The sequence below is a fragment of the Asterias rubens genome, chromosome 13 (genome assembly GCF_902459465.1).
Source record: "Asterias rubens chromosome 13, eAstRub1.3, whole genome shotgun sequence".
Classification (NCBI taxonomy): Eukaryota; Metazoa; Echinodermata; class Asteroidea; order Forcipulatida; family Asteriidae; genus Asterias; species Asterias rubens.
The window spans coordinates 672,212-689,683 of NC_047074.1; the positions used below are offsets into that span (position 1 = coordinate 672,212).

The 17,472-nt window shown below is 37.6% G+C and overlaps 1 protein-coding gene across 5 annotated transcripts; it reads right to left on the reverse strand.

Moving 5' to 3' along the window:
* Positions 1-889: 889 nt before the first annotated feature.
* On the reverse strand, positions 890-12,603 carry LOC117298830 (AP-1 complex subunit sigma-2). 5 transcript variants are annotated; one of them, XM_033782172.1, is made up of 6 exons: positions 12,474-12,603; positions 11,153-11,331; positions 10,717-10,825; positions 10,140-10,277; positions 8,194-8,202; positions 4,660-6,110 (listed from the first exon to the last, which is right to left on the reverse strand). In XM_033782172.1, the coding sequence occupies exons 1-6, from the start codon at positions 12,474-12,476 to the stop codon at positions 6,105-6,107; spliced, it is 444 nt and encodes a 147-aa protein (XP_033638063.1). In that variant the 5' UTR covers positions 12,477-12,603; the 3' UTR covers positions 4,660-6,104. The 5 variants fall into 5 exon arrangements, with proteins under 5 accessions (XP_033638061.1, XP_033638063.1, XP_033638060.1 ...); XM_033782169.1 differs by lacking the exon at positions 4,660-6,110 and adding an exon at positions 6,470-6,653; XM_033782170.1 differs by lacking the exons at positions 4,660-6,110; positions 8,194-8,202 and adding an exon at positions 890-2,349.
* Between the last annotated feature and the right edge of the window lie 4,869 nt (positions 12,604-17,472).

Consider the following 17,472-nt stretch of genomic DNA (forward strand, 5'->3'; position numbering starts at 1 on the left):
CCCGAATTCCGAAAATCTACTCCGCGTTAGTAGAGTATGAAGCAAGACAAGTTCCCCCCAAAACATAAATATTCCCAGCAGTAGATACCGATATCATAAGTGCCATACATCTTGTATACACGGAAGGGCAGCCATTTCACATAAAGATAAACTCAGAGGCAGAATCCATTTAGAAGAGAGGGATTAAAGAGAGCCTTGTCGCCATTGTATTCCAGTCTCAAACACACGATTAACGACCCTTTTGATAGTATAACAAGAATAATTTGCATATGAATTAAAGGCTCCTTAACTGGCCCACCTTTGCATAATTTCTGTCAGAGGAATTTGAGGAATCTTGTGAACTCAAAGCCAGTTGTTTTGCTCAGACAGCAATTGACCAACATGTGATGAATAAATTAGGCTAGACCAGACGTGCCGTCAGACTGTATCAGACTTCACACGCAAAACTGCTTCGTTCAAAATTGTTACAATTTTGATAGTTCAAACAGAGATGGTTGAATATTCCAAGGGTAGAAAGTGACATTTCTATAAGGACCAAATCGGTATCATAAAAAGGAAGTAAAAAAGAAGAAAAGAAAAGAATGGTTCTCGGTCACATTCATTGAAGAATAAATGATGCAAATTATATTGGGTCAACAGTGCTCAAACACGTTCAGGCTCTATTGTTCGAAATGGTCAACGGCGGCTGAGAGCGCCCCCATCGGTACGCTGTCATAGAAAGAGGCATGTGGGTGTAGCCAGAGGGAGGGGGGGGGGGGGTGGAAGCCATACCATACTGTATACAAAGGCAAAGACGAACTCCATCATGAAATATCTAACCACAAATATTTATTGTATCTGAGACACATGGCTTCCAGAAAAGAAAAAAGACTCATGGAACTCAAGACACTTGTAATTTCTACTTTTTTAATTTATAATCATTTCCAAAACCGCAAACGGCTTAGCCTAAAACTCCATCTATAAGTTCGTATAATGAAAGTGCATTACTTCCAAGTGACTAACAGAGCCATAAGCCAAAGCCAAATATGGATTCCACAATCCACACATTGGCTTTCGTCTACATCCGGAAATGACCCCGATACATAAACAACTGAATTATTTGAAAAGTACAACTCAGAATGCTTAATATGATTGTAACTTAGGAGTACATATCCATTACAAAAACTGTAGCACATTTTGACTACATTATTGACACTGAATACAAAACCAAACATTGTAGCACTGTTCTTAAACTACACAAGAAGACATGGATAAAATTTCATTACAAATATTTACGCCACTAATTATTGAAATGAAACCAGCACCAAACTACCCCCATCTATTCACTGATATATTGATAAACAATAAGGCTATTTGACATAACAAACTAAGAACTTAATTCGCTTGGCAATTTTTGTTTTAGCGAGTTTCTAATTGTCTTATCAACAAAGAGTTAATTTAATGCTATCTCAACCTTATTTTAAAGGCAATGTTTACCTTTGTAATTTTGGAACAGCTCAGTTGTTTAACTCATTTGTAAATTTAGTAATGTATACAAGACAATTGACCCTGCGAAAATTTCATTTCAAAAGGTGGTTGGCTTTTCAAGATATCGCCGAAACGAATGTATCATGGCAGGAAAAATAACTCCTCTAAAAGACACAGTCTGAGAGGCGTACCGCTGTAAAGCTTCTTATTATTCATATTTGTTTGATAACAGTTGATAGCTTTGTACATTACCACAGTACATGTACTCCAAAGTGAAAACCTTCTCACAATGCATTATACTATTCAAAACTGCTGTACTTAAACCTACCACGTATGTTTGTATTGGCATTATCTTTCAGAGTAAATACCAAACCAGAACCTTTAAAGATCAGGCAGCTATGAAGGAGCCTGTAAAATGGGAAAGGTGGTGGATTTCTTCTTTGTTTTGGCGCCATTTTGTACGGGCTGCCCTATGAGTTTATGAAAATATTAACAATTAATCAAAATGTCTAACATAGAGAAAGTTGTAATCACTTTGGACTTCAATAAGAAGGTATGTCCAGCATATATTTCAAAAATATCAGGATTATAATAAATTAGTTACATGTAAATGCTTTTTGTACTGATTGCTTCCTATAGTTTGCCATTGGGGTCAGCTACCGTTTGGTCAAAAACTACATCATTCTCATATTGTAAAAGAAATTTCTTTTGTGCCTTTTATGTGCCTTGCCCACCCGAAAAGGTATAATACCTTATTATTAGGGGCCCCATACAACAAAATACATATTATATCTAATGCCTTCATACGGTGGTGGAGTAGTTCCAATGACGTCATCATGACAAACCAAGCTCCTCCAGTACGCTTTTGTTTACTTCCGTCTCCTAGGAAACAAGTTTGAAAAGAAAGATGAAATGAGGTTGATTCAACAAGTTCAAGGAACAGACGAGAATTGGTAACGAAAATAGATGTAAATAAAATCCTATTTGGTAAAATATACAATTTTTGTTTTTCAGGACATAGTTAGGCATTTTCATTGAATCACTCTTGTGTGGTTGAAGCACTTAAAAAAATATATATATAAGAAAAAGTTTCTCAATGTAAACTTAGTTTGAGGATCTCCTCATGATATATTTGTTCTCAATGGGAAGACTGCTTTCATGGGGAGAAATGTTCCATCCCTTGAAGCCTCAAGACCGAAGAAATGTCTCAAATCAAGTCTCAAGTCAGTTTGTTTAAAATGTTAGTCATGTCTCAAGGAATACAAAAAGAAAAGATTCTTCTTCAAAATCTACTGGTAACACTGTCAAAGTTAACTAAAGTTCTGTGTCAGTAGCAGTTACTGTCAACAAGTCATCAACAGTGGGTGTCATCCACACTTTCTTGAAGTCCAAGTCAAGACCCCGAATAATGGTTACTTTGGTGCCGTTTGAGCCCATTTCACCGACCCATCAATGCAGACGAGTCCAACTTGTCACAATTATTCTTGAAACACTGGTGTTTAAAACTGTAAAGCAATCACTACTCAACACACAGCCAAGGATGCGTTTGGGAATTTTTTTCAAACTTTTACAAAAATAAACTATATTCTAAATATGCAAACCGTATTCTGAATTGGATGACAACCATTATACCCATGCACTGGTGCTACCCGCCAGTTTATCAATTCATGTTACTTCTTATTGTCTACACACACCATGTACCTCTCTAAAAGATGACTACAAAATTACATCCAAAATATCTTGAAGTTAAAATGAGTTTAAGTATTTATTTGATTAAATCTTTACATCGAGAAAAGAGAATGTGTTCAAAAAATATATAGAACAATTCTTTATAATTGTGTACATACATGTGCAATACAAGACAGATGGTGTTGGAACCAATGGCTTTGGCTTGTGGCTTTGTATAATTACTACAGCCAAAGCCACAGCCTCTTGGTTCACACACAGCCCTATTCTGTTGTTATAATTGGCTACACGAAATGAAGGGTAGAACTCATAATCTTCAATTATCTCCAATAGTTCAGCAAATGCAAATAGTTCAACTTTCCTTTGTAAATTCATATACTATAATTGAATATAATCTTATATACAGTAAACAATTCTTTAGGTCACTTAATATAGTGAAATGTGAGCACTGTGGTTTACCTCTAAAACAGCTCACAAAATTCTAGTTACTGATTGGTTGACCCAACGACAAAATAAATGGTAACACATCTGTTTCTGTTAATGTTTTGGTAAGGTATATTCATCTATACACCCTAAAACACACACCTTAGTGATGACCTGGTCCAATTTCATAAAGTTATTAAGCACAAAAAGAGTGGGGCACCAGTTACAATAATTTAAATGTTATGGACTTTTGTCTGGTGTATTGTGCTTAGCAAGTTATTATGCTTACAGGTTTTATTAAATTGGGCAATGTTCAGAAGATAATTTGCTCAATTTGGGAGTTCGTGAGAAAATGTTGTACCTTATCTTTGACATACATTGTAATGTAGCTTTTTGTTACTGTTTTAATAAACAGTTGGATTTAAGTAAAGCATTTCCTTTAAGACTTATTGTCCGCTTTAAGTTTTCATTGCTACATAATTAAATACAGATATGGCCTAAAGAGTTGTACAATTGCATAAAAACCTTACCGAGGGTAAACTAGGACAATTGCTTACAATGAGTTGCATTTTGATAATGAAAAATGGGGAATAAATGGAATGAATATGAATTTGAGGATAAAACTTACAGTAGGAATTCATATGAATATTCTAGCTACAACACATAATAATGAAAGTTGCATTTCATCTGGTAATGGGGGACTTTTGGGTCGCAAGATGGCAGCAGACTTTTCAGGTAAATCCATTGCTTTTGGTAATGTGCGCATGTTAAGAACTACATAAATAAAGGATATTTACCCGGTAAGTCTGCTGCCACCTAGTGTTACAAAGTCTCCCATTGGTTATGAACTACCCAATACTCACCTCAATAGGACTGCGACAAGCAGATGTTTTTACAATAAACCAGTAATAATAATAATAATATTAATAATAATAATAACAACATGGTTCGGTATCTCATCATGCAAACAAGTGAATCTAAACCGAGTAGTCAACATCCATTACGGGGCACGCAGTCATGACACTGCCTACCACGAACATCAATGGGGGGGGGGGGGGGGGGGGGAGAGGGGGGAGGGGGGAGGGGAGGTGTGCCCCACCATTCCCCCACCCTAGTTACACAACTGGCGCTACAGTTCATATCATTTATTTTGTTTTTATAGGGCACCGTACTAAAGTGCAGTAGTCTGCTGTAAACAATGCCATGAAACCTGCTTCTAATTCAATGCAAAACAGCTTGAATTTGAAATACAGCATTAATTTATCCAAATGCTATCAATTTAAAAGGATTCAGTTTACAAAGTACGCTACTGCTTAAATCTAAGTATTAATTCATTGTGTATACCATCAAAATCTTTACTTGCACACAGAAAAGCGGCAACAAATGCCAGATCCTTAAAATTGTACGCCTTTTGAAAGAGTATCTCAAGTACTCACTACATTGCATCTTATTTGTGAACAACTTCCTCCAAAAACATGCAGTAAGAAAAAATACAGAATTTTCTTATTTTTAAAACTATAATTCAAAAGTGATTATCCTTAACCATCACTTTCCATCACCTTTCAGCCATGATATAAAAACACTATCGGAGTCAGAATTTACCAAAACCAGATTCTGTGAGGCATGGCCCAGTTGTAGGGTCATTATGACATAGATTGGATCAAAATTTACCAAGAAATGGGTCCCAAACTGATGCAGAATCTGAGTTTGAATCCCATTCTTAAAAAACTTTTGGGTCAGCCTCGTACGGACATAGGTCTAGACCCATAGGTCAATTCTGACACAGGAGTTATTTTTACAGTGTAGAATAGCTCTTTAATCTAAGCAGTAGATACTAAAGGGTAACATGTAGAGACAACATTTGTCAATGTTATCAATGAGGATCAATACCAAGGTCAGGGCTAACAGTTACCATTTAGCGTCTAACTCCTGCTACTTTGGTCTTGCAAAGCACTTGTTATTGGCACAGGACAGCTGGTAGTTAAGGCCAAGTTTGCACAACGACCTTTCGACGACTATCAGCTAATAGTGACTGGTACTCATGATATAAAAGGTACCAGGCAATATCGGTTTCTTGTCAACACTTGTGCAAACTTGTGGCCTTAGCTTTAAGAAATGTAAAGCGATACAAAAGCAATGAGCAGGAGCTAAGCTACATGTTAATGGCATATCACTCAAAGTTATACTTTAGACATTTTAATATGATAGCCTAAGGGAGGTTTGTGGTAACACCGTGTGAATGCCTCTTCTGAGTAGTGTTGGTTCTGAAAAGAACAAGTGGTTAACAACTCAATGTTTCGATCAGTATGCTCCGATCGTCTTCAGGAGATAAGAGCAGAGGAGATAAGAGCATTCCGATGGAAACGTGGAGTTGTCAACCACCAGTTCTTTTTAAAACCATCACTATTAAAAAAACAAGATTTTCAAAAGGTGTTACTGCAAACCTCTCGTAGTTATACTTCCACCATGCAAAGTTTTAAATCCTACCTAAGTATGATCCTAAGCAAAGTGAGCATCGGGAAGTTTGATTAGTACTAGACAAAAATGTGAGGAAAAACAGTAAAACAATTTCATTGGAGTCAGAAGTGAAGTAGTTATAAATACATGTAGCTTAAGCACTGGACACTATTGGTAACTACTCATAAAAGCTTACTTGATAACGAGCAAGTTGGTCGTATAAAACATTGTGAGAAACAGCTCCCTCAAGTAACATAGTTTTTGAGAAAGAGGTCATTTCGCATTCAAATTAAAAAATACTTCAGCTGCAGCATGTTATTAGGCAAATGAAAGCACACAAATTTGTGGAACAAGAGTGTTTTTTTCTTTCATCATTCTCTTGCAACTTCGATGACCAATTGAGCCAAAATTTTCACAGATTTGTTATTTGTTGATGCATATGTTGAGACACACCAAGTGAGATTACTGGTCTTTGACAATTATCAAAGGTGTCCAGTGCCTTTAACAAAAATACCCGAGTACCAGCTGACTTCCCCATGGCAAAATGGTAGAGCCAAGCAATCATACAAGCTTTAAAGGAACCCAAGCTGTTCTAATGCGGCGACGGTAGCCTGTATTTCCTACGCAGGGGGTGAGAATGAAAGGATGGAGGGATAAGATGAGCAAAGGGTTAGGGATAAAAGCTGGATGGATCCTAATCATAATGCAGCCATTTTGTCTGGTTCCATGTGTTCGTCGCCATTCCTTAAGTGCTTACTTTCATTATACAACAAAGGCACCAGACTGATTTCTTTCTGCCTCGGTTTGGTTACATGTATTTGAATGGGGGAATGCAAACAAAATGGCTGCAATGTGATAAGGTTGACTTAATGTCAGTAGGGGTTCAGGGATGTCTTAAAATTACAGGGCTTGGCTAATTTTACAGAATCAAAGATAGCGGCCGGAAAAATGGTTCTACATGTATGACAAGATGAGTAAATGATTCCTAAATTAATAGACCCCTTGAACAATGCCAAACGCTAAGGGATGCTGAGGTTATGCGACCATTTTCTCGCAAAAAGCCAGCTATCGGCCCATGATTTGCCTCCTTTGACCCCACAAGGGCGCTTTTTGGCCCCAGTGGGGGTGTTTTTTTGTGACGTCACATGCAAGGGGTATATAAATTTCAAGTGTTTAAAATAAAAAGTAAATGTTTTGCTGTTCAACGGTTTCCTCCTCAACTAAAGTTTGTAAACTTATTGTGGAACCAACTTAATCTCCTTCAAACTTTTAAAGTTATCATAAGTTCTTAATGCGTGTCTCAGAGTTGTCCGATGCCTGGAAGTACATCTAACATGCAGGGCTGCAGATGTGGAAAGGTTTGGAGGTGGCATGCAAGAACTTAAGAAAAGATGATGCAAGAATAAGGAAGAGAAGACCAAGGTGGTACTCTTGGGGAAGAAGAAATCACAACAACAACAACGACAACAACAAGACGGTGTCTCAGAGGAAACCAAGCTCCTCAAGAATACTTGAAGGCATCTCCATTTCCTAAAAGACATTAAAAAGAAAACAGAGGATGGTGAAAGGTCAAAGGGTGAGAGGGGTGACAGGTCAAAGGGTGAGAGGGGGTGAACATGGTACTTATTTATAAATATTTACTAGAGCGGGGTTTGAACCAACAATTTTAACATGCCGGCATTCTACTAACTGAGCTACATGTTTGTTTAGACCTGTGGTGGCAGTCTTCAGAACAATGATATTGACAGAATAGGGAGACAAACACCAACATTCGGCTAGATAGAGCAGTTGGTACGTTAATTCTGTTGTCGATTGTTCAAATCCTGCTCTCTCAAGTTTCTCTTTGTTCAACACCAAATCCTTTAAAATTTGCCAGTCAGTTTCCCTTTTGGTTTATTATATGATAAGTAGTAAAGATAAGAGATTATACAGCAATGATGGGGATCCGCAACAAGATTTTGATGATGAGAGCAGCTTTAAATGGAATCTCTAATGAGATACTTCAGCAAACCGGAATGCTTTCATGGAATCAAATATGAAATGAATGCGAGGAGCTTGGGAGACGATAGCTAGGCCACTGCAGTGCTGTGCGACCCTTTGAATAGTTTATTTATTCTGAGCAAGTTGGTGAACCAAGGCAGTGACAACTGGTAACCGTACCTGCATCTCCTGATGTTGATGATAATGATGTGATGGTTGAGTCCGAAGCAGCAACAATAAACATAAGAAGTTCTCAACAATAGATCTAAGGGCTCTAGTAAGGTTTGCGGTAACACCATGTAAAGATAATATCTAGTTGAGATGGGGGTGGGGGGGGGGGGTTCTGAAAAGAACCGTAGGTACTCGTTTCTTCAAAAGCAATCAGAGCATACTGATGGAAACGTCGACCACCCCAACTCATTTAGAGATTATCATTACATGATGCTACCACAAACCTTACTAGATCGTAATTCCACCATGTCAAGTTTCAAATCCTACTTAGATCTAAGGGCCTTGTCACATGAGGCAACTTGGAGGTAACCAGCTACAGAGCATGCTACATGAATATTTAAGTAACACAGGAGTCACTCTTTCAACAATGTCTTACAATCGCCAAGCAAATATGTGAACATTCAAATATGAATGGTTTTTCTTCTTGGAGATTGCCTGGAAATGGTTGCCTGTAAATTGACTCGTGTGACATGGGCCTTTCACTTCAGCACAAAAGGGTACCAGTCATCGGCATGTCCCTGCAGCAAAGTTGTAACTAAATTCTTGAGAAAAAAAGTTGCGAACACGCTCTGTCTTACAACCCTTATTTCTGCGTCTATCGACTTTGTGTGTAAATCTGGGTTCTCCAGAAGAAGGTCAGAGCACACTGCTCAAAAGGTCGAGCAACACAAACCGACCTTTCTCAGAGCCACCACTACTCACAAAGAGATTTTACATGGTGTCACCACAAACCTTACTCACTCATCTGGGTTTACTTAGCGAGATACAGCGTTTCTGAAACTCACATTCATCCTTGTTTCATCACCATGACAAGGTTAAATAATGATAAGGGTAAAACAACAAATGTCTTGATTAGCGACCAGCGAATTGAGTCCATTTCAGCTTTATACCTCTTTCACATTTGCTTTAAAAACTTGTCTTAATAATGTTTGAATTTAACAGACCCAAAAGACTAAGACTTGCACCCTATTGTACTGAGAATAAGATTTGTTTAGTTTGAGTCATCAATAACCCTGACAGTCAAACAAAAGCGTTCATTTTCTTTTCCTGACATCATCAAACTTTGCCACCGATTATTCTGCATCAACACTTCCTTGCAGGAGTCTTTGCGTTTATGAACAAAACTCTAAACCATTGGAGAAACTTCATACAAAAATCAACTAACACAAGTTGTGAGAACGCGGCATCCACGTCCGGAAATACGTGAAGATAACAATAGTGTGTGTGACTACCTAATAAGATTAGAAACCCATGTGCCCATCATGCATTGTGTGAAGTGCGTTAAAATTACAATACAAGCCAAGCAATGCACATAACTCCATGTGCATCCTTATTGTTTTCAAACCTTTTTTTTAACAGATCGCCTAACATGACAAGCCATGACAGCCACTTCAGGGCGAGGGGTATTCCTAAACTGATTTGGGCTATCGACCAAAGCAACTGCCACCAGGGGCACATTAGCAACTACTATTGGGGTTGAATCAGGGGTTACCCCTTCACAGTTCATAAGGATGTAAACACGGGTGTCATCCACTAGAAGCCTGGCTGGTAGAGCAGAATGCACCACCTTCCCAACTTGTACAAATTTGTGTGCATTGCTTGGCGTGTATTTGCCCATAACCCATGATGGCCTGATGATAACAATTAAGATACCCAAGACATGATAGAATAAATCTACGATTTCTCCCATCAACTTTCAGTGAAGAAAGAAACAATTTGCTGTTAAGTCAAGAAACCTTCTCAGAAAGATTTTTTTGACTGAATTTATTTTTTTTTATTTTGGACAGAATGAGTAAGACTTGAGTTGAATGTTTGATTGGGACTTTGGAAAGAGTCGGGTTAGTTTGTTGTCGTCATTGTCAGAAGATTTGTCAATTGTCTTTGAGTATTCTTACCTCTTGTAGTAGATCTTGGGCTTGGATCGCTTTCAAGACATTCTTCTTACTCGTCTCTTGTATCTCACCTCCCAACATTAGCTCATCGAGCATGAAGTACGCTTTCTCAAAGTTGAAGATGATGTCTAATTCACACACCTACACACAAAAAAGGCAACGTTCTATTCATGTGGTCATGTTTATAGGTCAGGGACTGCCCCATATTCCGACAACCCTTTGTTGTGAAAAAAAACCTGATGATTTACACAATAGTTATGGTTAGGGTTAGGAAAAAACATACTAGGAGTGTCCGAATATGAGAGCTGACTGCCATCAATTTTGCCTTAATGGTGGCTTCACAGTCCTTCATCAAGCTGGGGACATGTTCATCAACTGGCTGACATACATGCCACATCATCAACAAGAAAGGTTAAGAACACTTGACATCATGACATTATATGCAGCAAACCAAGTCCTTAGTGGGGAAGCCACTTCTCTTTCATATTATGTGTGAAAGGTTCGATACCACTAGGAACATTTGATAGGGGATGATAGCATAAATAATTAACAAATTAAGAAATATGTTTTGCCAACTTACACTCCCGAAGTATTTATCCAGAAGCTCCACGTATCTGTGTATGATCTCTAAAGTCAACAGTTCGTTATCACGATCTTCAATTGCACAGCAGAAATACAAACTTGCATACCTGACATGAGAAGGAAAAAAAAAACATCAGCAAAACATTTTTAACAAAATTAGTAAATCCTGAAAACCTGACAAATCCTTTTGTATAAAACATTCAGTAAATGATACGATTAGTTTGTTCAATCCATGAAAGTTTTGCTTCTTTTTCTCAGTAAAAAATTAATAGTCCATTAAATAGCAGCAACATTGCTGTGTTTTCAGTGACATGTGGCAATGTCCGAGAATTGTTGATGTTGCATTTAGACGTAAGACTTTATTTAGTCTTAATTTAGAGTCCTGATATTTGTTTGAAGTACAAATCTTACTTTTCCCAATCATTTTCAAATACCTTTTATAAACAATCTTTAAATCTCTCCACTCCAGAAAATTACACATCTTTGGTTTCCTTGACAACACTGTCGTGATAAGTTCTCTGGTGATTTTCTTCTTTGTCTTTTCAGTGTGTGCATGATACCACTTCTGTAGACGTAGCTTCCCTTGACGGCTAAATAACAGCATGAACTGCAACTACAACCAAAACAGAACGTTGTAATAAGTTTAGTCAATGTCAAACGTTACAAATCTTAACACACTCTCTGTCGTGAGAAACTCAAAATGGTTGAAACTGCCCAATCAGAACTTTTGTTACCATAGTTGTTTCCTAAACATCTGGTCTGCGGCCGTCGGGATGATGGAGGGTTACAATTATAAAAACACAACTATGACTTTACCTGGCTAATTTTTCTTTTTAGATGAGGAGCCCTTCCTTTGCTCATGCTTCTAGCCTATTTGCACTTTAAGTATTTTAAAGGTGGGGGGGGGGGAGGAGAGTGCAGTACCATTATTATTAATCGGATAACTTTCCGTATGGCGCCACCACTTTTTCACTCATTTTTACAAAAAGGGATATATCAATCAGGTAAACTAGATACTATATTATTCTATTTCGAATGAAAAAGTGGTGGCGCCACACGGAAACTTTTCCGCACCAATCCAACAAATCCCATGTTTTCACTTGTTTAGAATGTTAATTAATCATTAATGCATTTGGTTTGATACATGAACCAATCTCTTGAAATGGCATGAACAATGGGGTGAATAAGAACTATTCATTGACATTGTTATCGAAACAAGCTAGTCAGACTCAGAGTTAATATTTAAAAATAAAAGTGAGAGTCCTAGTCTTTGACAATTACCGATAGTGTCCAAATCCAATGTCTTTAAGAAACAAATTTGTATGAAAAAAAGGTAAAACCAAATGTCTTTCGGTCTTCACATTTTTTCTCCATGCCCCGCCCACTCTTTAATTAAAATGTAGTAAACAAGAAGTCAAGTCAAGAACAAAAACATCAGAACATTCTCCCACTTGTTACATTAGCACAGCATAGGTACACAGAAATACAAAAACAACATTTGGTTCAAACATTAAGACAATTTTCCTTGTTGTTCCTGTGAAAGTAAAATAAACTGGATGCAACATGCAACAATCTCACGACACGATATAGTGTGAAACAAAAGTGTCGGAAATACACACCTTTGCAATGCCAATCGTTGCAATACAATACAACTTAGATTTTTGTCTTACAAAACAGAACAAAACAAAACGTAAAAATGCTTATAAAACCAATACATTTAGTACTAAAATGCATTCAAGAGAATGTATAACTTACCATGTTGTTGGTTATCTGTTTCTGTTTTGTTCAATTGTGGTATATATTTCAGGAAATGGTGTTTTTCACATCGTTTTGATGACCAGGCGTTCACCAAAATTGCGACTTATGTGTAAAATTTACGTAGGCATGTCACAGCGCCCTCTGTTGGCCGTGTCATGCTGATCAAGATTGAGCCGCACATATCGGCTGGGGAGGGGGCGGGCGAGAAAGGAGAAGGGGAGCCCAAAATAGTCTAAATGCTGTAGAAAAGTAATCATTAAACGCGGCACACTCGGTCAAAACCAGCACATAACTGCCTTAAATGTTCAGAGATATTTTTTATTGTTTATTTTATTTATTTATTTGTAAGGGAAAACTAGATTTTGCTGTTGCAAAATGCCTAACCAACCAAAATGACATGTGTAAGAAAAAGTTAATTGCCTGATCGACTTTTTGAACCCCGAAAATGTTTCTCGAAGGTTAAGGACACTACACAACACAATTGGTTTGTTGAAAAAGATATTGCGTATCACCAAAGTATCAAAACATGCTCCCTTTTTGACTTGTTGATGATGGGTTATCTGAATCTTCAGAAATAAATGCATGATTTTGGACTTTGAGAATAAAATACGTATTAGTGCAAGTCCTACACAAATTATTCAACACATTTCGTGCTCTCACAGATAAACTAGACTTAGAAGAAGAAGAAGGGGAAAATAAAAACAAAACAAAACAAAAATTGCCATTGCCTCTATAGGGCCTTGTTTACACGAGGCAACTTTTACAGGCAACTTGGAGGCAACCAACTGCAGTGCATGCTACAAGTTGTTAGCACATGAGTTTTTCAAACAGTTGTCTTTTACGACCCACAAAAAAAACATTACATGAAAATTCAAAATTTGAATGGATTGTTTTCTTGATGGAGTGCCTGAAACGGATTACCTGTAAATTGCCTCATGTGACATGTTAGGCCTTAGGCCACACATAGAATGTACCGCCATGTAGGCACTGCTCTTCCGGACTTAAAAAATAAAAATTTCATTTGTTACATTTTGGAAGGTCGGGTCGTCTTATTCTCATACAAAAAGTCACTCGTATTATTTCTTTGTTTACCCCGTCAAATTTCACAGGTTGGGAATCAATACCCACTTTATGGTTTTGAGTAAAACTCAAACGTACATTAGAATTAAATTACCTTTTTTTAAAATAAATTCTTATCTACATTCTTAGTTTTCTCTCCCCAGCTTCGATTGGCAGAATCTCTAGAGAGCAGAATATCGGTCAATATATCCATCTCATATTTCCAAGCACAGAAAGAAAAAAAGAGGCTCTGATCCTATAACACTTTCATTGATTTATTAAAAAATTGCAACAATAGTCTGCCCTTTCGAGAATAGATCGGGTTCCCGCCTCGTCTGATCGCCTTCCCCCTTCACCAATGAATAACAACCACATTGCTAATAATAAAACCAAGGGAATGCTCGGGTTTTCTAATACAGCTCTTAAAATAGGCCTAATATAGGAGCAGTGTTCCGCTGTATCGCCTTACAGACACGCCATTTCTATAGGTCTTTATCTCCGATGTAACAAAATTCACTGGTTTAGGGAGGACATAGAGCCAGGCTGCACCACAGCCCGAGTTCTTATAATAATACGGGCACGTGCGACTCCAAGACGCGAACGCAGTACTCCCATCCCGAGAACAATTAAGGGAAACGAGATGAAAATAACACCAATGTCATTGGCAAGACCTTGGGAGTTTTTTGTTATTATTTTATATCGAGAGAGATGTTGTTGGCTCGGTTGTAGTAAAAAAAAAAGAGCGAGGTTTTTTGGATGTATTTTGGCAATCGACGGCCTGCGAAATGAGGCGTGCTGAGCGAGCGTGCTATGACGGGCAATTAGCGTGTTTTTCCCGGGAGAGTTGCTGGGGCTGAAGTCGGGATTGCAACGGAATACCAAAAAATGGTATACATATTGGTTGCACGTTTTCGGTTAATTTTATACAATTTTCTACATAACTGAAGCTGAACGGTTGATTTTTTGGCAAAGTGGAGGTTTCAAAAACATTTAGATAGAATGAAAATAGAAACACGCAAGGGTATATTTGATGTATGTTATCATAAGGCTGCTGTAGGCCTTACGTTACAAACTGGGCGAGTCAAGTTAGGTGGTTTATGGAAAGATAATGCAAAGAACAAGGCTGTACAATCTAAATGTACACGTACACATCACAGCCACACTGACACTATACACCCTTTTCTTTTTACAAATACACCAAAATGAACATCAAACAAACATTTAACAGGTCTAAAACTCTTTGCAGATCTTTGCTCGACAAGCTCGAGGAATTATTTTGTATTCATCATTGACACAGCGATTTTTAATTGATAAAATTATAAGTGACATTGCCAACACTGCTACATCAGTGGTTTTCAAACTGTGTTCATAAAATGGCCACGAAAAAAAAATGTGTAAAGATGGTGGTTGCGTACACATAAGATTTAGAAACCTCTTGAACGTATGTGTGTTGACGCATCTAACAAACCAATATAAATATCTTGGAAGAAATACTGAAATACTGAAAAATTTCCTTTAATTTCACAAATTTAATATATACAGATATTATTTTATCCAACGTTGTCAAAATGCTTTCCCTTTTAGGGGGTTATTTTCCTCTTGAATGAAAATACATCACTTCCCCTCACCGAAAAGATAGATTTCCTGGCAATTAAGTATGTTTACTTATGGCGTAATGAGAGAAACTCTTCTACCGCGAAAAATCGATATACTTGGGTTGTTTCTCTGCTGATTGCTGGTCAGGAACGACTGAGAAATAGTTCGTTAGTGACCCGGACGATTGGTGGCGCTGTTGGTCAACCACGTTAAGTTTAAAATAAGTTGAGCCTCAACTTCAATATCGCAATTGGGCTGCATGGTAAAATCTTTGGGGCTGTTTACGTTGAAGTAAATGTATTTGAACCAAGAGGCAAAAGTTTTTCTGTTTTTTTCCCAGAAAAAAACGTTGACTGTTACATAGGGACTTTTTAATGTGACGTCATATTTTGCATGAAATTTGCGAACTCATGTAAGCATGAATCTTAGCGCTTTGAGAAAACCCACGTCTGGGATTTTGTTGACAAAAGTAACCCTCTCATTTTTTTTATTCAGAAATGTTCGTTATGCATCATACAGAAGTTGGAACAAAAATATATAAATAAATATGTACATTTTTGTAAACTACATTATCCTTATAAAAAGATACACAAATAGTTGTCTGTTGCGTTGCAAGAGCTGAAGTAACTGTTTACATATATTTTTCTAAAATTCTAAGTCATTTCACAAACTTTATAGCCTACAATTCTTAAAACGTCATCCAATTTAGACAATAATTTTCATTTCACAAAATGAGTGATGCAAAAATGCGGTATTCCGTTAGTGTTTGTGAAGTTACAGTGGATGGTTATTTTGTCGTCAACCAACGATGAATAAACTACCAGAATTGATTGATGTCCACCATTCGTCACCTGGACATGGAGTACGACGGGGGATTTACTTCCAAATAAACCATTTTTCTTTACTGAATGTTGTCCGTGAGAGGTATTTGGCACTGGCGTGCATTGGCGCCTAAAAATAAAAGATGGCTCAGACAGATCCAAGTGATTATGAGAGGTCGTCTGGGATACGCGGAGTTCGGTGGTTGATGGATTGGTCAGCCAATCAGAAGGGACGTTATGAGGTCGGTGTGTCATTCTGGAACACCACTTAAAGTAGGTTTACGAAGTGAGGTCAATTCTGGGACCTAACTTTAAAGGTACGAATCAAATGTTGTTTTTTGGAAGTGCAAACTACCTTCCCTCTTCAATGAACACACTACACTACAAACCTGTGAACATTTCTCCGGCAAATAATGTTTACACTTTCAAGAAAACATCGCTGTACAGTTGTCAGAGAATGATGTTTCAGCTTGTATTAGTTTGGTTTGTTAAACGAGTATTGGAATAAATAGTAAATTTGCGGGTACAACCATGTGTAAATTTCTTAGGGTGAGTGTTGCTTCTGAAAAGAGCCGGTGTGGTCTCGACGTTTCGAGCAGTATACTCTGCTCTCTCTTCGACAGTTTTCTTTAAAAAAAAATAGTCTTTAAGAATTGTGTATTTTGGTTTAAGAATAACTGTTGCAAGATGAACATTATAGCTTAAAGTGTAAAACCCTAACATGACTTTTCTGAATGAAAGATAAATATAAGGATCCTTTCTGTTGTCTCCACATTCGGAGTTTCTCTTTAACTACCACGTCATCGTGAACTAGGACGACCGACACATCTTACAGCGGGCCATCGCCAGCTATTACCCCTGGCCCTATTCACCGACCCACGGCAGCTCATCAACTCTGTCTCCTCTTATTTAAGAACTCATCGAGTCTTAGGAGATGGCTCGTTATTACTCGGGGTGAATAAACGCATGAAGAGTCAGTGACAGTGACAACACTCTTCACGTGGATCTTGACAAAATTACAGCAATTACTCCTTACAGTTGCACCCTCCCAATAGTCTACGCCCTCTCCCCAATCTAGAACGCCATATGCATGGGTTAATAATACCAACTGGAAAGGATGGGTAGAGGGGAGGAACTGGTTTAAAACCGTTTTATGCAAATTAAAATTGCTGTTTATATAAGGAAGAACCGATATAACTGCCGAATCTTAGTTCTGATTCAGTTATCAAAGTTGTGCGTCTCATGTATGAAAAATAAAACTTCTCAGAAATGTAAAGGACACAAGGTTCACAAAAACTGAGAATTCTCCCGAAAATCTATTTTGCGGTAGTAAAGTAGTCTCCCGAATTCCGAAAAGTTAACTAGTAGAATGTAAAGCAAGAAAAGTTCTCAAAAGAACACAGTCTACCCAGCAAGTAAACATAGTGTTACCGCAAACCAATATAGCAGAAGAATGTGAAGGGTGTACGACTTCTACAAAGCTTGAACTTTAATATTTTTTTTAAACTGGAGTAGGTTCG

What these genes read in the sequence shown, in the direction of transcription:
- LOC117298830 (XM_033782168.1), bottom strand. An exon ending in TTAAAGATTGTTTATAAAAG is followed by an intron (nt 10,826 to 11,152) that starts GTATTTGAAAAT and finishes TTCTCATGTCAG; the next exon opens with GTATGCAAGTTTGTATTTCT. An exon ending in CCCAAGATCTACTACAAGAG is followed by an intron (nt 8,203 to 10,139) that starts GTAAGAATACTC and finishes CATCAACATCAG; the next exon opens with GAGATGCAGGTACGGTTACC.